The following is a 23,902-nucleotide window of genomic DNA, read 5'->3' as shown; positions in this document are numbered from 1 at the left end:
AAAGAAATAAAATGAGTCAAAAGTTCAAGTGCTATGACTACCTCTGCAAGGCACTGTAAAAGATTTTTCCTCCAACTAATGATGATTCTTATATTAAGTGACAGACTGATGGAGCATTACGGATGAGCATTAAAACCTTCCTGTAGGAAATATTCTGCCTGTCATTTAGAGCATCATTAAATGAGGATTACAGCTGTCATAACAATGGGTTGCCTTTTATTTCCAAACATTGCACAAAGCAAACATTATGCTCCCTCTGTGGTTTCATCATTACAAGTACTGTTTCACTACCAGCAGAATGTGCTGTAGCGACAGCATGACTACAGATCACACCCATATATCAGCTGTTTTGTGCTGATGTTGAGTTTGGTTCTCACACGAGAAACAAAGCAAGAGGAAGAAGGTTTATCGCAGTGGTTGAACTGCAATATGTGTTTAAAAGAAAGCGTGAATGTGTCCAGGATTTGATACTGTGTGGCCTTGTCAAAGGCAGGTAAATACGCCACACAGGCAAACAGAGTCACGGCCCCGGGAGGGTTGTGGTCATCCTCTGTGTGAAAAGCTAACAATGCCTGAAAGTTAATTCTGTAGGCATCAATAGAGGTTAGTACTTTTATTCAGAAAGCTTAAATATAATAAGACAAGCAGGATGGTGGTTATCAGGTGCTTTTAGGCTGAAGGAGTTCAGTATGCCTCCAGGTTCAGTTCCGGATTCCATCCAGATCCCAACAGTACCTTCTTCTTGACCCAATTAAAAAAAAACAACAACAAAAAACAAAGAGAGTCATAAAGATGACAGTTATAAAGAAGCTGCCAGTGAAGGAAGACAGACAGCTATGAAAGATATGGCAGCCTTTCAAAGAGGGACAATATAGTGAAGGGAATGACTAAGGTATAGAGAGGGAGACGAAGAAGAAGGGGTAAACAGAAGGAAAAGCTAAAGGCGCCTGGAAGAAGGGGGGAGGTGGGCTGAGCAGGAGGGAGGAGAGAAGCTCTGCTTCTCCTAATAAAGCAAGTGTATTTGAAAGGAGGTGCTGTGTTACCACAGAGAAAGAGGAAGAGAGAGCTGAAGAGAAAGAGAGAGAGAAGGGGAAACAGCAAGGGGCATAGGATAGAAAGAGCATTGTGTTACTGCTGAGAAAGGACCCATGTCTGCACAAAGAGGTAGGTGTACTGCTGTGACTGGGCGCAAGCGCAAGATCTATCTAAAGTAGGAAATCCGTTTCTGTCAGCGTAACCAGTAGTAGAATGAACAAGCAGCATGCATTGACGGATCTGTTGAGCATGTGCTGTATTTAACTGTAAGGCTTGTAGAGGATACTGTAACGGTTTGAAGAAGGTGTGTGACTTTTACAGAGTGTGTTATTGGAATCTTACAGACAGCAGAACCATGTGCTTTTTTATGGCGGTCTATGACTGAATTAGTGTGATGAGTGTTCTTGTTTGTTTTTATAATCCATCCAGTGGCAGATCATTAGGTAAATGATGTTATCTGTTGGGGGTTGCCTTAAGTTTAATTGTCCGCATATCTTTAAAAAAGCAAATAGCTGAGTAGAGTTTCAGCTTGAGAATCTATTTTTGTGGAAAATATCCCATTAGCAGAGCTATCAGGTTCAGTTAAAAGTCAATAAAATAATCAGTATTTTTAAATATTCCCTTATCAAGCCGAAGTTATCTCCCTCAAATATTCAATGGAAGAAATCAACAATGCCATCAACAATGGAATACAATAATTTCTTATTTAGTAAAAAATATTGAATTCAAAGATATTTTTTTAAATCTATAAAAGATGTTTTTAAAAAGATATTTGTGTACAAAGAGTAAGAGGGGGGAAAAAGTTTTTTCAAAATGGTACTTTCTGTTTGTCATAAACGTAATGTTATGACAATAGTTAAAGTCTAACAAGTGTAGTTACCATTGATGACCCTGTTTTTAGGACATACTAACTTCTGGTCCAGCTCTATCTAACCTCCCAATCCAGATTTTGACTGATTTGTTTAAGACTGATTGAAAAGATAGCAAAATTTAAAAATAAATAGAACCAGATTACAGTGCTTGTTCTTTTTACATTGCAAATATCATCCAGGTGGGGTGGAGAAAGTACCGTACACATAACAACAAATATTTCCAGATCATGCCATTTTAGAGCAAGTAAGCTATGTTTTTTCATTAACCTCATCTTATATTACAGCTGGAAACATGCCGATTTCAAACAACATAACATCTCAAAACGTTTTAACTTCTTAGAACTTCAAAAAGTATGAATAAAATTAAGAGATAACAGCATAAAGAGTGTATTAATTTCGAATTTGAAATACTTGAACCAATATCTTTAATTCTAGGAAAGGGCTGGTTAAATCCACCTGTTTGTCTTTGATATTTACACAATAAATATCTAATTAATTTATTATGAATTAATTTTAAAGAAATTAATTTTGGCTAAGTATCAAAGATATGCACATTGGCACAAACGTATCTGTGTTGGCGCTGTGTTGAAATGTAAGTTATAATCACCATCACTTCAAACTGAAATATTTGGCTGTACCTGTTTAAACTAGTTCAACAGAGAGTTAGTGACAGCCTGTCCATCCTGACTTTAAAAAGGCAAAACCACTTTCCTGTGGGAAGCTCACATGCTCTTTGTTTCACTATGGCCCAAAAATAAAAACCTAATTGCTGTGGTGAAAAATATCTTTGATGAAAGTGAGAAACTTAATAATATGTTCATACTGTTGTGATTTGATGTGAAATTAGCTTACAGATTTGACACCAGTACACTAACCAAAAATTTCTAACTCTGGGTCAATTGCAATTTTGCCATCACTTGACATGCATACTTAGGATTTCCTGAGGAATACCTTTCTAATCAACAACTTTCCTAGGCCAAAACTAAAATAACCTTTGTTTCAGATATTTAAAAAGTAATGTTCAGACAACCATGATTTTGTTTTTCAACCTAAAATAACTTCTAGCTGGTCTGCTTCAAGCCATTGTAGCCCAGTTCATGATTGTTACTGTCACCAATTTGAATCAAGAGGTTTAGGAGGAGACAGCAGGTTCACCCTCATTTGACTCTGGTTTCACAACTCCCGTTGGTTTGGCATCCTCTTCCTTTCTTTTCTGTTACTATACAGTGTTCATCCCTGCTGGAAATCCAATACATTCACGTTTGCATTATCAATGGAGCAGAAATGGGAAAGTAAAAGAAATCCCTCTTTAGTGGGGATATATTTATTCTCTCATTTCAGCTCAAACATTCTATCACTCTGCAACAACACAAATTTCTTAGAATTTTATTTATTGTCATTTTACTAATAAACTGTAAGAAACTCAACTCACTATGCAAGTCTGACTCAATCTACTGTGGATCAATTTTTACAATGAACTCAGTCAGAATGCACCACCACGGAGAGGAAGTTTTAGGTAACTGAACCCAACTATGCTTCTTCAAATGTTGCAAGTCTACTGGACTTTTTTAACTATGAACCAGAAAGAAAACAGTACGCATAGACTGGCAGCATCACAGTGCTTGGTGATAGACGACAATAAAAAGTGTAATGCAGAATTGCAATTTCATTTATTAAGCATATCCAAACTAACCTTGTCCTTTGTGAAAAATCTATTTCATTAATTCAGAAAAAGAACATGGTGGTGATACTTGTGGTCAGATTTGTAGAGTTGTCACGACACAAACATTTCAAACTCAAAATTGATGCTTTTTGATACCAAATAAATTCTACCCATATTTATAAAAATGTTTCATTTAAAAATATCACTTCCATGTCTAGCAAAACAATAGACAAGATAATGTGTTAATGTTAAATAATTCAATTTTAATTTTTTTTTAATAATTCCAAAGTTGCTTATAAATCATATTATTCAAGGTTCTTCAAGGAGTTGTAATTGCTGATGACAGAAATAATCAACTGTATTACAGTACATCTGAAAAAGCCTCTCACTTTTTTTTTTTACATTCTTATATAGAGGATAGTTTTTCTTAATTTTTTTTTTTTTAAATCCTCATTCTTTACACCATTATCTCCAGTGGTTCCAGTAGTACCCAGAGCAGAGACACAACTTTCTATCACGTTGTTTCAGCATTTTAAGTTCCTGCCTCTGATGCTGCTAGTCCAACAGGTTACACTAATTACACTAATACTTCTAGGATTTATGCAGCATCTTATCGCAAACATTTAAAGTCTGCACTGTCCCTTCACTGTTGCATCTCCTGACATTTGACTTGTTGCTTAAATGTTAAAAATGCGATTTAAACTCAGTCTCTAACAGGACACAAACATTTATCTTCCCCATGGTTTCAGTGCTGTTGACTAACACGTATTACTCTATAGTGACCGAAGATGAAACATGTCAACACAAAGCTGTTATGAGCTGTTTGTCCTAACCACCAAATAGCACCATAATTTTAGAACCTGCCTCACATTATTGTGATGTCTTCCTATCATTACAAAACCCCACTGATGATCCACAACTCTGTCATCCCTCGACTCACTGCTGAATGTGAAGGTACACTATTCAGAATGTCTCTCACTCATCATATCTTGCCCTCAGGCAAACAGTTAGAAGATCAGATCATCAAGAGTGAACATTCTAGTCATGAGGTCTTCAACCGAGCAAATATATATTCTAGGTTAATAGAACATTACTTTGATGTTTGAGTGTGTGCAGGTCTCACATTTGTTCTTGCAACTAAATGCCACATAACTTTAAATGACAAGTTTTAATTGTAGCCTGCATGCTTGTTAAATAAGGCTGTTTTGTCTGGTGTCATATGTTACGCAAGTCTTATAGGTTAGAATTAGGGTTTAACATTTTTAGGACATCATTTAGGGATTTGTCCAGTCATGTGGTAAGCTGTTATCATTAGGGGAGAGGATTTGAATAAAGATATGTTGTTCATTTACATTATTCTCATGTTCATTGTACAAAATAGGTCATATAAAGATAAATATACATCCTTGAAACACAATTTTAGGGACTTAGTTTGCTCAAAACTGACCAAAATATTTAGACAAGACTCTTGACATAGACAGAGTTTCTAAATCGCTCTCTATGTTGCTATACAGTGTTTATCTCTGTGTTTTTTGCTCTTGCTTCTCCTGCACCTCTTCTCTTTGATTATGTCAACATTAGGGAAATCCTAGTCTGAAGTTAACACTTCAGTTTTTGTTGAGAGGTTGGAAATGGAAACACTGGCGAAATTCTTGCGCAACTGTGTCTTGACCTAGACGTGTGTTTTGAAGCCAGTTTTAGGAAATAAGATTATTTTAGTTGGTAGCCACTTCTCCTTAACAATTTGAGATCCATTATGAAAACATGGAACAGACTAGGACTTGGACTGATCTGATAATTTGTAAGTCATAGATAGGTAAATGCATTATGCAAGAAGAGACTAACTTGCAAGTGTGGGTGTATCCCACAGGTCTGTGGATATTCCAAAAGAGTTCCTTCATGATCTCATGCACTAAAACTCCTGCTTGGCAGAGCCCTTGTTCTCTGTCTCAACAAGTGTTTTTGAGACCGACTTTGCTGCCAAACGTGTCATTTTCCGGAAGCAGAGGTAGATAATGTTGATCTATGTGGATTATAACATAAATTTAGTTTAAATATTTCAATATGCCCATTTCTTAGATTTGAAAACAATTGTGAGGAAGACTGAAATATTAATTTGGTGAGCATCACATTTCTACTGTAACCACTGACAGTGACTCACTTTGATTTGTACTCTATTAAGGCTTAGAATGGTAGAAAACCATTATTCATACAAAGATGTGTTGTTTTCCTCACAGCATATAAATTCCATGCATCCTCATGCATTTATAATGTGTGACGGATAGGAACTGCTGCATAAATTAGGGCCACATATGGAAAACATATGACTTCACTCTTTTTATATTATAGCTCCAAGTCTTGGAGGAACATTTTGTTGGATTTCGCAAGACTGATGTTGCAAGATGGAGGTCAGACACACATGCTGACAGGGTCAGACGCTGTGCTTAAATCAAAGTTAGCTCTAGTTTACGTTGGATGGTGTCTGGGTTATATTTCCTCTTTTTATTTCTTTTTAAAGAGATGTTTCTTTCCATCCCAGACAGTTCATGTAAATGTTTAAGGCATTTTGAAAAATAATTCAAGTCTAATTTAGCTTTAAAGAAAAGTATGAGTAAAAATGCACAGATCTGGATGATCTGAATTTTGTGACCAATTTCCATTTTTGTAAAACTCTGACCTAAAAACATTGTTTTAGGGTTAGCCTAACACAGTTGCACTTTAAGACAACTTAAGAAAAGCATTGAAAATATGTATTTGGCCTTCGTACTGTGGGTTTAATTATTTAAAATAGCAACAAAGGCAATGTCAACCAACTAACTAACTTTTTACAATGCAGCTACATACTTAGTGACACACTGAGTCACACAGGAAACTGCTCTGCAGGAAAACGTTCCTATCAAACCGTTTTGTGTACAACACCAAGCTGATAACGTTGAGTCAGTGCAACCAGTCGCAAGGACATGAAGCATGACTGTCACTCTATGCACTGCTCACTGCTCTGGTGGGCCACTGGTGGGCCACTGCTCCACCAGGGCAGACACTGCTGCCCTGGTGGAGAAGAAACGGGGGTAGGCACCCAACTAGTTCTTCAAACTTGTTTGTATCCATTAGGATTGTGCAAAAAGAAGGAATTTGTCATAAGAAACATAAATAATTGGTATGGTCCAATAAACTAGAGACAGAGACGTTGTTAGAGTTATTGAGAAAAAAAGTCACTGTAGGGGTCTGAAAAGTCACAAAATAATAATAAATACAGCGACTCTAAGTTGTCCCTTATCAGGTTGTAATGCCCAATTTCAATCGATTCTGAAACTATGCCATCGGGCCCAATTTCAGATTACGTAATTGGATCGGGAAATTCTTAGTGCTTTATAAATAAATTCATTACTTGTGGTTTTAGTTGTATCAATACTTGCAGAGTGAAATATTGTACAGCTCTACTTGGACACAACTTGTAACAAAAAAAAGGGACATAAGTGGCTCACTTTTATTATCTCTGCAAAGATATGCTGCATCTAGTCTTTTAAATAGTTAAACTGTGGTTCATAAAACCAGATTGAAATCAATAGAGTCATGACTTTATGCGTTTTGAAGGTCCAGAAGGAGCGCAATTGGTAAAAACCTGCAACGTTCTGTTTTTAATAAATCACCAGATCCTCTCACAGGTTGAGCAAGTTTAATGTTAGAATCTGACCAAATTATTCAGAGAAAGTGTTTTTAATAAAAAGGCCCACAAGCTCTGGGTCGATTCCTGTAAACGGAACTTGATGGATTGCGTCATATTTCTGGCTTAAAGTTGATACTTGTCATCAAGTGCAAAAGCTTTTTGCACTTTTCCCAAACACTGTAAAAAGGCAAATTAACACAGAATAATAAACAATCAGCTCAGTTTTTGAAGTCATCAGAAAAAAAATCTAAAAAAATAAAGCCTCCTTAATCTATTGTGTTTAGAAAAATTAGAAGCTGACTGAGTGTCTCCTATGTGTGTGTGTAAGCACAAGTAATTGCGAATTTGGAGATGTGTGGCAAGAAGGGGAAATAAACAGAAGGACCATCTGTGAATGGATCAACATACGGTATCTGCAGGCAAGTCATGTTTTGAGTCTGCACCAAAGTCAGAACATGCAGACACATGCACAAATAAAAAGAAAAGGGAATTCCAATCCATCAGTGAGATGACATCACAGCCTCCTGGTGATAAAAAGCGAGCCAAACAAGGGAGTCCCCGGTTCCCCTCCCACCAAACGTCCCGCCGGGAGAACAAACAGTTAGAGCATGTGGCTCTCATTAGTTTAGAGAACTTTTAAGGGGTCCATGCTCGCACGAACGCGTGCTTGCCTATCAACAAACAGTTGGCTAGCTGTGTTTCCACAGTGACCAGTTTTACTGCCTCAGCTAGGGGAGGAAATGCCAAACTCAGACTAGAGAACTGCTCCGACAGCACTCAGTTTTATTCCAATTCTCTGTCCGGCCACAGCTGAAAACCTGTCCTTTCTCTCCTCTGCCTGTCTTGTCTGTATTTTCTCTCTCTCTCCCTCTACCCCTCTCTCTCTTCCCTCCCTTTTTCTCTCTCGGGATCCACTCCCCTTCGTTCACTATCATTGCCAACTTCACTAACAGAGGTAAGTGAAGCACTCTCTGTTTGCCATGGCTTGTTGTATTGCTACACTTTAAGTTTTGGAGTTTCTGTGAGGATAAAGGTCAGGGTTACAATCAGAGCTGCAGGTTCTGCTGATGCAGTAGAGCAGTGCTGCTTCTCGTATTTGTACTGTTATACGCATAGAACACTGTGCCGGGGGTTGTTTGACAGCTGTCGTGTGCTCTTGAATAGTGTCCGCCAGTTTGTAATATGTGTAATTTCTGTGTGTACATGGAAGTGTGCATAATTCAGGTTTTAAAGCATTATCTTACTCAGCAGTCTGAGTTACAGTAACTGGATACAAACAACCTGTTCTTTTTAAACACACTAATGACAGCAGTGCTCCGCATGAGACCATTAATCATACAACAAAAGTTTTGAAAACTAAAGGAAGTTTAAAAAAAAGCTAAAATGTTCCCAAAATGTTGCTGTGTATTGCTGGTTGGCTTACTGGTGGAAGGCTGCTAGAACATTCATGCAGAAGTTGCAAGAAAAATAAATGTAGATATTTTGCAGTTGCAAAAATAGCCAGTCATGGACTGGAAACTAAAGAAGTGCAACAATCAGCTTTTCTGAAAAGTGATTAAATAAGATTGTTACACCTTGGTTCTGTGTACAATGAATGTTAAAATTATTGTCATATTTAGCACATTATTTGCTAAAATATGCAAGCATGTGAGACCCCCTCTAAAAATCCTCATAACTCCCAATTTTAATAGTTAAAATGCCAAATATTCTTTAAAATTCAATGTTATGCAAAGCAGAAACTGTCTTAGCACTATTGTAAAAGCTGACATCTACAGCCAATCAGCGATAAGTTATATAATTGGAGCTCCTGGTCTTATTGCTATGCAAATGCCAGCCTATAATATGTCAAGTAGCACAATGCCAAGGTACTTCAGCTTTGAAAGCTGCATTTTCTTTCAAATATTTTACATATGCTCCATGGAAAGATCTGCCAATAGCAAGACTTCTTGCAGTAAACTTTAAAGTCATGTTCAACAGGAAAATACTGAACATGAATAGGCGGGTGTCCACTGTATTTTGTTTACATCTATGTATCAGAATAAATAACTGTTATAAATTACATTATTGTAAATGTTGTGTCCAAGTTATTAGATTATTTTAGCAATCAAAATAACATTATTTTTCTATTTTAGATATATTGGAGGGAATTATCTCCCTCCAATATATAAGGAGGGCCCTTACAGCACAAAGGTTCTTACAGAACTTGTGCTGTAAGGGCTACCTGCTGTCACCGGTAGTCTGTCCCAGATAAATGGAGGGCAATGGTGGCATGAGAAGGTGATGCAAATTTAGTTACTCTATGAAACCATGGCAAATTTAATCCAGTAGAAGCCAGAGAGAGAAGTAGCAAACCGAAAAGTATTCATTTTAAAATTTATATCTCAAATAAGATGCTGTTTAAGATTAATAACTGCTTAGTGACACTTGTCTAAACATGTCTTAATAGGTCTGCCCTAATAAAAGCATCTGTTTGATTTCAACCAACTGTTTCCCTACGCTGTGTAAACAGCTAAGCTATTATCGAGACTAGGTCTTTAAACTCTTTCCAGAGTGGAAATCCTGTTGATCTTTCAGCATTACTCAAATACTTCAGTGGAAAAATATCTCAAATGTTCTGCGTCTGAGATAACCAAATGTCCCCTAGAATAAATGAAGAGAATGGAGGGAGATCAGACGCACCGAATCAGAAATCCATCTGCAACCCTTGGTTACAAGCAAAACAATTAAACACAATACACAACCTCCAACAGACTCCCACATGCTGTGACTTAAACATCTGGATGCAAGACCTGCTAACATTTCCCCCCTAAACCCATTTCCACTGTGTTCCCGTCTACCCCTTTTCTACCTTGGCAACCCTCTGCCGTTTCCTTCCTGTCTCCCCCTTCTGTCTGTCTGTATTTCCGCCCCCGCTCTCAGAGATGAAAGAGAAGAACCCCTGGCACACGCCGCTGACCATCATCATCACTGTGATTGGTGTCATAGCGATTGTTGCCCTGGTGACGGTTGCAGTTTTGCAGAACAGACCTGTCCTCCAAAAGTACAAGGTATGCTGAAAGAAATTACTGAAGTGTGGATTTCATGTGTGGGAGCAACCCTAGCCTAAAACCTGTCTATCAAATTTGGTATGCAGTCAGTATGACCTCAAGTTTTCAACCTGTGCTATTGATTTTAGGAATGCACAAGTAGGATTTATCTTATCAGCATCTGCTGATAAGATAAATCCTTGTTTGTTGTCAGAGTTTGAACTTCTAAGCTACCCAAATGTAGTGGAAGTCATGAGTTTACTTGATGACTCTTTTCCTGTTTCACAAACTTTAATGTGCTTGGGATGTAACTCTAGAATGTTTGTCTATGTGTTATTCAACCACTACAACTGAGATTCAAAATGGCATATCTGGAAGGAACTGTTTCAGAATTAATGGCTCAAACAGCATAAACAGAAATTCCTCCTTCTGTCCCCGCTCAGTATGGGATTGTGCTCGACGCCGGCTCTTCCCACACAGCTCTTTATATCTACGAGTGGCCAGCAGAGAAGGATAACAACACTGGAAGAGTTGAACAGAAGCATTCCTGCAAAGTAAAAGGTAAAGTCTAGACAGCGAAAGCTGTGCATGCATAGCGTTGAATCATTTAATACTACACTACATTATTTCTAATGAATATAAATAAGATCCATGATATCAGGATAAAATCTGATATGCTGTAATACTGGTGAATGTTGCGATAACGATATGAATTGTGATAAACAACCAAGGCTTGAAGTCTTTCTGCGGTGCCTCAAGAGCAAATAAAGGGCATAGATAGTAAGTGATATGCCAAGCATCTGAGGAAAGAACTAAATTAACTGCTTCAATTTCAACAAGGCTTCCCTGGAAAATGTGCATCTGTCTAAAATCTGTTGCTTTAGCAGTGAAACAACTTGATTGTACTTTCTTAACGGCTTCATTAGCCTCTATAACATTTTGTGCTGGATTAGCAATAAGGGTCAACTACTCATTTAAATTAGTTGGGTCACTAAAAAGAGTCAGCTTTTAATCATAGCCAACAAAGTTTCATTAGGATTGAGGTAAGAACCATTCCACAAGTCTTGCTCAATTTTGGTGTTGGCTCACCAAATAAAAGGAGATCATTAAAATGTTTATTTTCATATTGCTATTGGAAAGCATATTTCCAGGCCCATGCAACAAACTGAGATCCCATAGAAACGCTTTATTAAATGTTGTGACATGTGTGGATGTACTTTTGTGTTCTCCATCATCTCACATGTAAAGACAGCAAAAGGGAGGAACATCAGCGTCATCATCCATGCATCATTTAGTATCCTGGGGGACACAATATGATGCATTGCTGAGAGACTAGTCTCTCAGCAATGTACCTGAAAATATCTACAAACAGGAGCAAGAATCTAACCCTAGGAGCGAGAATATTTAGTCACTTCAGGATTTGATTATAACGCAAAAGGTTAAGATGCTACTGTAAATCATAGACATATCTAGCTAAATAGTCTGCCAGTTAATGCTGGCAGGTAAACATTAGAGTTTTACTTCCTCCTGGAGGTGGAACCATGTAAAAGAGTTCCTCAGGTTTTCTTTTAGTTTAATACAGAGTTAATGTGATGATTAAGGACTGTGTTCTCCTTATACTTTCCGATTACGGAACATGAAGTTCCATTTTTCGTTCCTCAATATTAGGTCACAAATTAAAATAAAAATAATTAAGCTTTGACGTTTGTTCATCAAGTGAGAATTGTTCTTGTCCAAATCTCAATATATTGTGAAAAAGATTTTATCTCACATCCCCAATGAGGTATGAAGCAACAAAATGAGCAGCACCACTGGCAAAAGCAGCTGCATTGCAGTCTTCAATAAACAAAACAGTAGAATGGCAGTTGCCACTTTGAAATGCTTAGCTTGACTACTAGCCTGATTGTTAAAAGTTGGAAATAATTTGTGATCCAAACAGTAAATTGATCCCTGACCCTCAATTTTGCCCAAAAATATTTGGACTATTAGTTACAGTAAAAAGAAAATCTGTATTGAGCTTCCAAATTGTTGTTGTTGTTTTTTTTTAAATCACTTAGTCTATAAAATTATGCTTATATGGACAAAGAATGACCCAAAGCTAATAATCTGCATGCCCAATATGAATTTTTAAAAATATCTGACTGAAACTGCATATGGACCAGTTTCAGTTAGTTTCACTGAAATTCTTAGTGACTGGTAAACAGAAAAATGGGCAACCATTATGGGTTTTATAAGCACTGATAAGTTAATAGGAAAAAGGTGGTTGAAATAAAGACCTTCTGTGCCAGGAAGTCTCGCAGCAGAAGCACACAGTTTGAGGGTTTAGCTCATAAAATCCAACAAACCAGAACAGCGGTAGCCGCAAATACTTCAAATTTTAACTTGAACAGCTGCAGACAGGTCAGACTGCCCATATTACATCCTGCTCACCACTTGAAAGGCTCTGTCATGATGACCATGTAAACTGGACCACAAAGCAGAGAAACAAGACATCCTCATGGTCTGGCTTTGCTTAACATCTTGTGAACAAGGTCAAATTAAGTTAACACTTTAAATCACAAACTGACCAGAAAAACCTGTGAACTATTCGTTTCTTTCATGGATCAAAACAGGGGCCAACGTACTTCAACCGTGTCTAATTCACAACAGCTTTACAAAGATCACCTGTAGATCAATTCAAGTCTGGCCTGTTCGTTACCATCTGTGGAAAATCCTAGCAGATTATTGTCCAAATATCAAAAACTCTTCAGAACTTCCCGTTTTTAACAAAGATTTCAGCTTCCTCCTAAAATGTAACTATTCTTACAGGTAAAGGTATCTCAAGCTATGCAGCTGAACCAGAGAAGGCTGGAATGTCACTGACAGAATGCATGCAAGAAGCCGAGATGCAGGTTCCCTCAAGGAGACACCAGGAGACCCCGCTCTATCTGGGGGCTACAGCTGGAATGAGACTGCTGAAGTAAGTTCAACATATATCTGTAATGCAACATAATTTAAAAAAAATAAAACAGATTCGAGTGCCAGTTTGACAAGCCTCAACACACAACATGGCAATATTGTTATGGTCCAGTCAAGCAGAAATGCAAGCAAAGTAGTATCTCTGTGGTAATTCTACCAATAACAGAAATTCTGAACCTGAATCTTTATTGCAGCACTGATCTCTAATGAGCTCAAATGTCCTGAACTACTGATGAGCTAAACTCTTATTAGATGTGCTTGTAATTTGTAAATGAAATGACACCTAATGCCAACAGTTTTTTTGGCGAGATCCACAGACTGTACTGAACCCACAGTATTTAATATAAGCTGTTTTTCAAAATAAAAGCATTTGTGCATATAAATAATACATAATGCATTCATTTACAATTACCATGTGGGACATTTGATGAGATTATAAGAGGCCAAAAAAAGTAACACACAGAGCTGATCCAAAAGTTTATTTCTCAAATATAGGTTTTAATGGAAACTTTAATTTTAGCACTTAGTGAAACTAGTATTGTTGGGTTAGTGTGTGCAGCCAAGTTGAACTTCCCAGTAACATGCATGTTGCATTGTATGCATTTGTGTGCAAAGGGAGACTCAGTACTTCACATGATCCCATGAGACTCAACTCTTTAGTTGTATTTGCATTGTAAAGAGCAAAATCCGGCTATCCACCTTTTCCACTGACAAATGTTGTAATTTATGTCCGTGCAAACTTTAGTGACAGGGAAACGAATATGTTGCTGTCAAAGCAATTTTAAATGATACAGTTTGTTCATTATTTATGGGTAGCTGCATTGTTTTGAATTATGCATGTGACTCACTGTATGAAATTGCTGATGGTGTGTGTACACGTGGGTGTGTGTGTGTGCAGTATAGAGAACAGAGAGGCATCAGACAAGGTGTTTGAGGCTGTGGAGAAAGCCCTGCAAAGATTCCCTTTTTCATATCAGGGGGCGAGAATACTCAGCGGGCAAGAGGAGGGCGCCTTCGGCTGGGTCACCGTCAACTACTTGGATGATCGCCTCAAACAGGTTTGTCTACAGATCTAGATACAGAACAAGTCTGTCAAATTTCAACGTTGTTTTGTATGTGCAAGGGTGTCACCACAATGACTTAATTTCTCTCTTGTTTTTGCTTCAGGGTCTAGAAACAACAGGGGCTCTTGACCTTGGTGGGGCCTCAACTCAAATCAGCTTTGTACCTCATGAACATGACATTTCAGAATCACCAAGCAACTCTGTGGCCTTCCGACTCTACGGAAATGACTACAACCTGTACACTCACAGTTTCCTGTGCTATGGGAAGGACCAAGTGCTAAGAATGGCTCTGGCACACCAGACTCAGGTAATCCTTTGAGGTTTTTAAATGTTTAAAGTTCATTTTGTGATTTTCAGTGACTTTGGATAAAATGTAGAGCAATTTATCAAATTACCTAAACATATTTCCTGTGTCTCTTGTTCAATCTCTTTCCTAGTCAGGTCCAGTAACAATGTCTGATCCATGCTTCCACCCAGGCTATTCAGTGACAAGGAATTACAATGCCCTGTATGACAGCCCATGTGTCTCAGAAAGGAAACCCAAAGAAGCTCCTTTAAACTTCACTCACACAGGAATAGGAAACTTTTTTCAGTGCCAAGAAGTTGTCAAAACTCTGTTTAACTTTACGTCCTGCAAATACAGTAGATGCTCTTTCAACGAGATCTTCCAGCCACCTCTGCAAGGATCATTTGGGGTAAAATAGTTCAGATGTTTGTGTTTTTGTAGCAGTTCACACATCATACGAGTCATTTCTAGAGAAGTCTACAACATTTCTGCATTTTATGATGATAACATTTTTACTGCACAACTTTTTCAATCAAGACTTAAATCGTTTTCAAAAGAAACCAACTATTTTTTCCATCAAACAGACTGGTTACTGTATCTTTAAAATAGGTGAAAAAGGCTCCAGGAGTCTAGGGTGTTTCCACCAACACAGTTCTAGTGTTGGTACCCAGACTTAGAAAAATGTGGGAATTCAAAGTTTTAATAAATAGAAGGAAACAAATCAGTTTTGTCAGTATTTGACCAGCCAATCACTGATCAGAGAAAATCAGGGGAAAATTGGCCAATTACAGTCTCTTTTCCAATCACTATTTTAATTGTTAAGTTATTACTTTTCCTAAACTTGGTAGATAAAAAGGGAAAACTACTAAATAAGAATACTTTATTGGTTGTTGGGTTGCATGATCCAACCACCACCTCCTGACAATCGCTGTTCTTTTCTCTGGTTCAGCAAAGACCTGACATAACACAAATGTTTTATGTGAAAGACAGCAATGAAACTGAATTTTTTTTTAAAAATGATGACAATAAAATACAGTTGCCAATTTAGTTCTGGAACCAATTCCCTGGAAATATCCCTCACCATTGTGTGTGTCACCTCTATTTTCAGACATATTTTGTAAAACGTTCAAGTTTCTAGAAAAAACAGTCAAGTTAACAGAACTGTATTTCAAAAAGTAAACTAAAAACCTAATATTGTTATTATCCGATTCTCTAAAATTTCTCCTGGCAGCAAACATAAGTCAGTATGTCAGTGTTGTGTAAATACAAGAATAGAACAAAAGGGCAATGCTTCATTCTTCTAAATATAAAGCTCATATCCTCTCTCCCATTTCCTCTAGGCCTTCTCTGCGTACTACTTTGTGATGAACTTCCTCAACCTGACCGATACTTCCATCCCATTAGAAACTGTGAAGACCAATCTAGCAAACTACTGTAGAACCCCGTGGAATCAGGTTGGGCCATATTTATTTATAAGACACACACTGAAAACTGATTTGCTGTATTAATACATTTCCACTTTTTAAATAAACTCCTTCAGTATTTTCTGTATTGTGCATTGATAATATCCCAACATTTAAATTGTTTGAACAGATAAAGCAGCAACACCCAAAGATTAAAGAGAAATACCTGGCCGAATATTGCTTTTCTGGCACATACATCATCACACTGTTGACAGAAGGATACAACTTCACTAAGGAGACATTCTCCAACATAAAATTCATCAAAGAGGTCAGTAGATCACCACCCACACTTTCCTGTTCCACACATTCAAGGCCAACGCCTCCTTTCAAACTTCTGCTACATCCTGTTACATCCTCACTGATGCCAATATCCTTAAATTAGAACTTTTAATGGAAAAACTACTCAGTAGGAATTGACTGGTATGAGGTTCTCATGGTATGATAACTTGAGTAAAATACAATTTTTGTACGGTATTTACACACTAAATTAAATAAATACCTAAAATGAAACAGCTTTTATTTAAAACTGAAATATATATTTATTTTTTTAACTGCTGCATGTGTGATGGCAACAGCTGGCACATGACCCACTTTTGCTTTGTATCACTTTGTCAGCTGGCATGTGACACAGTCAGCTGACAAAACTGTATTGTTCCTCTATCCTGCATCAACCAATAACACAAATTCTGTCTTGTAAAGAAGGATCAAGGGATGTCCTTTCTGTTGCAGATATTTAGGCAGCAAGCTAAACTGTAGATCCTGTAGCAGTTTAGATTATGCAAGGAAAATGAGAAATTTTAAACTTTTTTTGTCGTTAAGGGAAAACTGAAAATTGACAAATTGAAATGTTCATGTTAAACTAGAAATGCAGCTTTTCCTGACAAATACAGAGTTCCTGTTTTCTCTGTAGTTTGTCCTGCTAAATTTTAAGTTTTTTTTATTAATACCATTTTTTCCCCTAAGTACTAAAACTCATCATTGGAAAAGTAAAGTCTGCGATGCTTCATTTTGAATAAAACATAAAATTAAGACACATGTTCATCTGATTTGTACTAAGCTCAAAAGAAATTCATAAACATACATGCTGTTGACTCCAAAGCTTATAGACAAAAAACAGAGAGTGCCCAGTTTTGATCCACTTATTGAATAGTAAATATATACTACTATACATTTTATTATATATGGCTTAACCCTCCATCCATCCATTTTCTTTACACCTTTGTCCCTTAGTGGGGTTGGGAGGGTTGATGGTGCCTATCTCCAGCTAACGTTCCGGGCGAGAGGCAGGGTCACCCTGGACAGGTCGCCAGTCTGTCGCAGAGCATCTATATGGCTTAACATTAAGTGAAATTCCACAATTATTTCTGTGCACCTCTATTGAAAACTAAATAAATCATTCTAAATGCTTCATCAGTTATCTGAACAAAAACTTCGAAACAACCAGTTTAGTCACGCAGTAACAAATGAAATAGCAAAACTTCCACAAAACATGGATCAGACTACAGATCTTACAAGAATATGACTGTAAGGTCCATAAATTATAAAACAGCCAGCACAGCAACTTAAAAGCCTCAAGCACAGTTTCCATTTCAAGATTTCTCTAGACAATTTTTTGGTCACTTCTCAATATTACACAGGTGTTTATTGTCCAAATGTTAAAGAATTGTAGCTTGGAGAAAATAAGCTCCTACCGTATGCAGGTACCACAGAGGTTGTCATCTTTACTGGGGAATCTTTTTACATCAGAGGACGTGTTCAAGGCAGGATAGATCTGTGAAAATGATGAACAAGCATGTATATCAGTAAAAATATACACATCTGAATGGAATACTGGCTGTTCTTTGTCTTTATTTTGAAACATCAGCTGTCAGTTTAGCTCAAGATGGTATGTCTATCTTATACTGTATACTGTACCTTAGTAGGAAATCTGACATTTTTCTTTAAAAATAACTAAAGCAAGACACTTAAGAACATTTTTCCTAGTTCTGACACATGGAAAATAGAAAAAAATAGGTCTGTTACCATCAGTGAGTCTATTTTGGCTCCAAAGGCTGGATTTGTGATTTTGCCTTCCTGTTGGCAACACAGCCAGAGAATGGTGCAGAGTTTTGGGCCAATAAAACTATTGATTTTTTTTTTCATCCACTGACTTCCTAAATCAAACAAATAATTAATTGTATGTATAATCAAATTTGAGGCAGAAGGTACACAAGCACACACTTTTCTAAACCTGGTATAAGTGCTACTGTCAAAAAAAATACTATGATTATGCCACCAGATAACTTTTTGTTTTATGTTAGTATTCTTTCTCTATTGTGCTTTTAAATTAATTGTGAAAATATATATTTTTTACTAGCACTCCGTGTAGTTAGAAAATGAAAACTACTCTTCTTTAGGTGAATATTAAGATGATGATATACAGAATTTCTTTTCGAAAATTTTGTCTTTAGTCTTCCTACTCAATTTTTAAACACCTCACAGATACTGAAAAGTAGCTAACTTGGGACTCAGTAATGTCTACAATGAGGAATATTAAAGGGCAACATGTTTACATCTATTATAACCAGGAGTGAAAGTAAGGGGGTACGGCAGGGTACTGCGTACCCCCAAAAGATTTAGCGGGAGTACGCAGTACCCTCAAAAGAGGAGAGCTGCTGTCTGCTGTAAAAAATCAATGGATTCACTGTGCAGCCGTGGGAGCACCCACTAATCAGCCGTGACTGATTAGTTTTTCAAGAACAATCTAAAACACGACTTAATTGGTTAAAAAATAACTTTTTTCCTATTTCATATTGTTTCTGAACTCTTAGTGCTTTGCTAGAGCGGGGCTCCAACACGTCGATCGCGGAAGGTTTTGAGTCGATCTTTAGGTGACAAACTGACCGCCAGGAGGTTGAGACCAGCACGTCCTCTTCTGACTGCCTTAAAACGTTCATAGCTTTATTAAAGAACAACAATATATATATATATATATATATATATATATATATATATATATATATATATATATATATATATATATATATATATATATATATAACGTACAAAATGTTAAATGTATGCCTGATAAAAGACAAAGGGATGCAGTGCTTTGCTACACTATCACTAGATTAACAGGTCAGGAAAGTGGTAATTAAGAAAAAAAAATATGGAGGGAGAGGGAAGTAGTTCAGTTATGATAGCTTGACTTTGACAACCTTAAGATGTAGATGTGGAATTCTGTTTGAGTCCAGTTAGAAAATAAAAGGCGACTAAAACACCAACTCTGACAGATCATCAGTACAGCAGGTGTTTAATTAGCTAACAGCTGCAGTAGCTAATATACTACATTGATCACTTATTAATAATCACAAAAATAAAAGTCAATCCATAAAAACATAAGACTGTAATGGACTGGATATTCAGATTTTTTTGTGGGGATATTATTAGTACTATTATTATTATTAAAAAACAATAGTAATGATAACAATATTAAATAGGGTTAGGGTAGGGTAATATTTAAATTACTTTATGTAATTTAATAACATAGTTATTAAATTATAATAACCTTATGTTATTATAATTTAATAAATTATAATAACCTTATGTTATTATAATTTAATAAATTATAACTATATTATAATTGAATATTATGTTATTAAATTATAATAACATAAAGTTATTATATAACTTTATATAATATTGCTATTGTTTTTTAATCATAATAGTGCTATTGCTATTATGATTAAAAAACAATCAGTGCTTTTTTAATTATGAACACTGATTGTGTTTTTTATGATGAAAAAACACAATCAGTGTGTTTATTATATATAAATATGTGTTTATTATATATAAATACATAATTATTTATATATAATGTATAAATAATATATTATTATTTGTATAATATAAATAATATGTATTATTTATAATATAAATACTATAAATATTATCATAATAATTATTATTATTTATTATGATTAATAATAATAATAATAATAATAATAATAATAATAATAATAATAATAATAATAAAATAATAGTTTACTTATTATTATTAATAATATTATTAAATAATTAAATAATAATTTGATTATCAATTAATTGAATTATATAATTTAATTAATAACTAATTATTATTAATTATTCGGCTCTTGGGACGCGGAATGTCCCAAGAGGAGAGTGTCTGGGCTCTCCCTTAGAGAGAGAAGCTCGGTCATCTGGGAGGGACTCAGAGTAGAACCGCTGCTCCTTCACGTCAAGAGGAACCAGTTGAGGTGGCTCTGGCATCTGGTCAGAATACCTCCTGGATGCCTACCTGGTGAGGTGTTCCGGGCACGTCCAACCAGGAGGAGAGCCCACTGAAGACCCAGGACACGCTGGAGGGACCATGTCTCTCGGCTGGCCTGGGAACGCCTTGGGATTCCCCCAGAGGACATGGAAGAAGTGGCTGGGGAGAGGGAAGTCTGAACCTCCCTTCTTAAGCTGCTACCTCTGCGACCTGATCCAAGAGGAAGAAAATGGATGGATGAAATGGATGGACAGTTGTAGAAAAGAAATGACGCTGCCGCTCCATATTTGATGGGTTTTAAACGACCCACTCGAACACATTTGTTCTGTACGGTGCGGAAACGTAAACAATAGACAGAACGTAATGTCTTCCAGCTTTTTCTGTGTAACTGAGAGCTCAACATCAACAGCAGCACAGCGTCAGCAGCCCACATTGCTGATAGCCGGGAAGGAGATAAATGAGTCCATTTCTATGCTTCCCTGTAAACTGGTTATGAGTCTGTTGGTTTTTCACTTTTCTTGTATTCTAACTATTAAACCAAGTGGTAAACAAATGTTTATACCTGTTTTTAAAAGAATTGTAGCTTCTCTCTTATGTCTCCATCAGATGAGCAGCAGTAGCAGCTTTTGTTGAAAATATTATTATAATAGATTGTTTTTGAATACGATTCAGGATTTGAAATGAACTGATGAAGATGATCTATGTGTCTAGTCTGGCCTGGGAGAGATGTCTGTGGTTCCCTTCTGGACCTGTTACCCCATCAACCCGATGTGGAAGGCTACATGTTCAGAATTTAGGTCTCAAGGCATCAACGTGTCAACATTTCAGCCAGTGGGCTGAGGGAAATACAGCTCCACTTTGTAGCAATTCAAGAGATACACAGCTTTTATCGTGTCGTAAAAATGTCATCAGCATAGAAAGTCCAAAGTGTGCTTTATACTTTTGTCATAGTACCCCCAAGAATTGAAAACTACTTTCACCCCTGATTATAACATATTTCCTCCAAATTTACTGATATTTTTCGGTAAATTGAAGACATTAAAATTTTTTATCAAAGTACCAAATGATATAAACTCCAGACATGAATGTATTTAAATGCTTTAAGCATCTAAATCATTCCCTCGTGATTCACAAAAAGTCCACATCATTCTTGAATGGTGTGGATATCACAAGATAACAGATGTACGACACACCCATTATACCACACTGTGGTCGAAACGTCGCAAACACACAACACATGACAATATGGGGGGAAATGCACCAATAAATCTACCGGTAATTAGGACCACATTTAGCCGAAATATCCAAGAGAGACTAAAACAGTGTTCAAACACTGTTCAAAATAACAACATAAGTAAAAGCACTGGCTAACAGCAAACACTGTTTGCTGTAAACATGATACCGTTATGTAGCCGTTGAGCTAACGGTTTAGCAGCCTTTCGAAGTCCGGTGGCCATAACTGACCATGTAAGATTAGACCTTAACATGAAGGGAAGATGAAAGACGTGACAAAGTATATAAAGTAATAAACAATTAAAATATATATTTATAGCACTTAAGTATTAACTACAACCTACCAGACAAAAGTCAGGTCAAACTGTGCGCTTGGTAAATTTGATTGGATAAAAATAAGCCAAGCGACATCCAAAAAAAGTAAAAATAAATAAATAAATAAATAAAAAGTGAAAACACCGATAAACCCAGGTAAACGGAAACATGGTGATGTGTCTATTTCTTGAATGTAAATTTGGGGATTTATAGGGAAGAGGATTAGGGTTACTATTCCCAAATTTCTGGATTTTTATCCTCTGAATTCTGAATTTAATGTCAGATTCCTGGCTTTTTTCCCCCGCAAAACTCAGATTTTATTATTATTATTATTATTATTATTATTATTATTATTATTATTATTATTATTATTATCGAGCGTTTGTTTCTGTTGCTTATAATTATGTCTTACAATTAATGAAAACCAAAAGGGGAAAAAAACTGTCTTTTTATAAAACTATAATCACTTTTTTTGATAGAAGTGATTTCTTTGTTTGTTTTTCATTGTTTTCTTTTTTTATTATTATTATTTTTTATTTTATTTATTTTTTGTCAAAATCAGTTTTGGCGATAAATAACTTAGGCTCTTACTTTATAAAGGTAACTAACTATATTAGATCATTTAAAACAAATATGAGTTTTGACACAAATGTGTCCATAAAAGTATGTCCATGCACTATACTGTGCATTTATAAAACACTTGTTAAAGTCTCTTTTTTTCTTAAACTACTGGATCAAAGTAGTGTGACATGGAGTGATCAGATTACAGCTCCACAAAGGTTGCTTTAATAGAAGCTTTCACCCTTGTTTGCATTGTTGAGTCTAGAGTCTCATCTTTCTCCATCTAATACCCATGAAAAGAATTGACTTTGATTGTGAGGCTCTCTTCTCTAACAGACTCGGATATCTAGATTTTTTAATGAAAAGCCGCATTTACTTTCCTCTAAAACAAGGACAGTGGAACACTGACCTATAGTCCAGTCATCTTTTTATTCTGCCAAGTAAAGACACTTCTGAGGTTCTGTCTGGTTCATGATTGGCTTAGCACAAGGAATGTGACAGTTGTTGTGGATACGTTTATGTGTGTGATAATAGGCTTTGGGTCCCTGTTGGTTGTGCACATTTTTCTACCACACAGAAACATAACATTTTGTAAAAACACATAAAATAAATATATAATTCTGCATGTGACATATGCACATTGCATATGAAAGTGTTTGAATGAAATTACTGCAAGTACCTAACATTTTCTAGTAAACTGAGATGCATCTTTAAGCATTCAATCTTGCTTGAGCGTACTGTGAGAGTATTTAAAGTTTTCCTTTCTTGTGGTGTTTTCAGATAAAAGGCAGTGATGCAGGCTGGACACTGGGCTACATGTTGAACCTGACCAACATGATTCCAGCAGAGGCTCCAGACTCACCCCCACTCCCACACGCCGGCTACGTCTCCATAGTCACTGTCATCGCATTGCTGCTTTTCATCCTTTTCATCCTCAGCCTGCGTCCTATCTGGCCCAAATGCTCCAAGCAACCACAGATTGTATAAACACAATAATGTATCCATGTCTGAGTACTGTGTCAGGAACGTCTGCAAAGGGTTGTGAGTGTGTGTTTGTGTGGGTGAAAGGTCATCTGACGCTGTCAAACACGGTCCTGCAACTCCTGTTGTTTCAAGGATTTTTCAGAAGGGCATACGTTTTCACTCATCGGTAGAGTGAAACCTCTCACTGAAGGACATTTTCTCCACTTAAATATGGGGCTTGGTATTGAATGAGCAAAACTGAATGCATGCCTGAAAGCGTGTGTGCATCCTCATCGGCATGCATGTCTGCGTCCTGAATTACGCTGTGAATATGAAACTGTATAAATAAAGTAACCTGAGTTTATATAAAAAGCTTGGTTTGGCTCCATGTAAAGTAGTTACACCGTCATCTTAAAGTGTTCAGACCCCTTAAGCTTTTTCAAATTTTGTGACTTTGAGATAAAACTTTAACGTGAATTTTCTATGATAAAGCAACAAAAAGTCATAATTGGTATTTTTCTACCAA

At 36.5% G+C, this 23,902-nt stretch overlaps 1 protein-coding gene across 2 annotated transcripts; it reads left to right on the top strand.

Annotated features, from left to right (window-relative positions):
- Positions 1–786: 786 nt before the first annotated feature.
- Positions 787–23,748, top strand: entpd1 (ectonucleoside triphosphate diphosphohydrolase 1). 2 transcript variants are annotated; one of them, XM_008437102.3, is made up of 10 exons: positions 787–1,164; positions 10,157–10,284; positions 10,707–10,824; positions 13,072–13,222; positions 14,120–14,279; positions 14,389–14,592; positions 14,723–14,980; positions 15,912–16,025; positions 16,165–16,302; positions 23,194–23,748. In XM_008437102.3, the coding sequence occupies exons 1-10, from the start codon at positions 1,149–1,151 to the stop codon at positions 23,398–23,400; spliced, it is 1,494 nt and encodes a 497-aa protein (XP_008435324.2). In that variant the 5' UTR covers positions 787–1,148; the 3' UTR covers positions 23,401–23,748. The 2 variants fall into 2 exon arrangements, with proteins under 2 accessions (XP_008435324.2, XP_008435325.2); XM_008437103.3 differs by lacking the exon at positions 787–1,164 and adding an exon at positions 7,678–8,192.
- Positions 23,749–23,902: the final 154 nt, after the last annotated feature.

This window comes from Poecilia reticulata, chromosome 19 (assembly GCF_904066995.2).
Source record: "Poecilia reticulata chromosome 19, P_reticulata-male-v2, whole genome shotgun sequence".
Lineage (NCBI taxonomy): Eukaryota > Metazoa > Chordata > Actinopteri > Cyprinodontiformes > Poeciliidae > Poecilia > Poecilia reticulata.
This window is presented reverse-complemented; position numbering and strand designations above follow the sequence as displayed.

Coding starts and splice junctions, on each gene's coding strand:
- entpd1 (XM_008437102.3), top strand. Junction 13,223..14,119: donor GCTGGAATGAGACTGCTGAA/GTAAGTTCAACA, acceptor GTGTGTGTGCAG/TATAGAGAACAGAGAGGCAT. Junction 16,303..23,193: donor ACATAAAATTCATCAAAGAG/GTCAGTAGATCA, acceptor TGGTGTTTTCAG/ATAAAAGGCAGTGATGCAGG.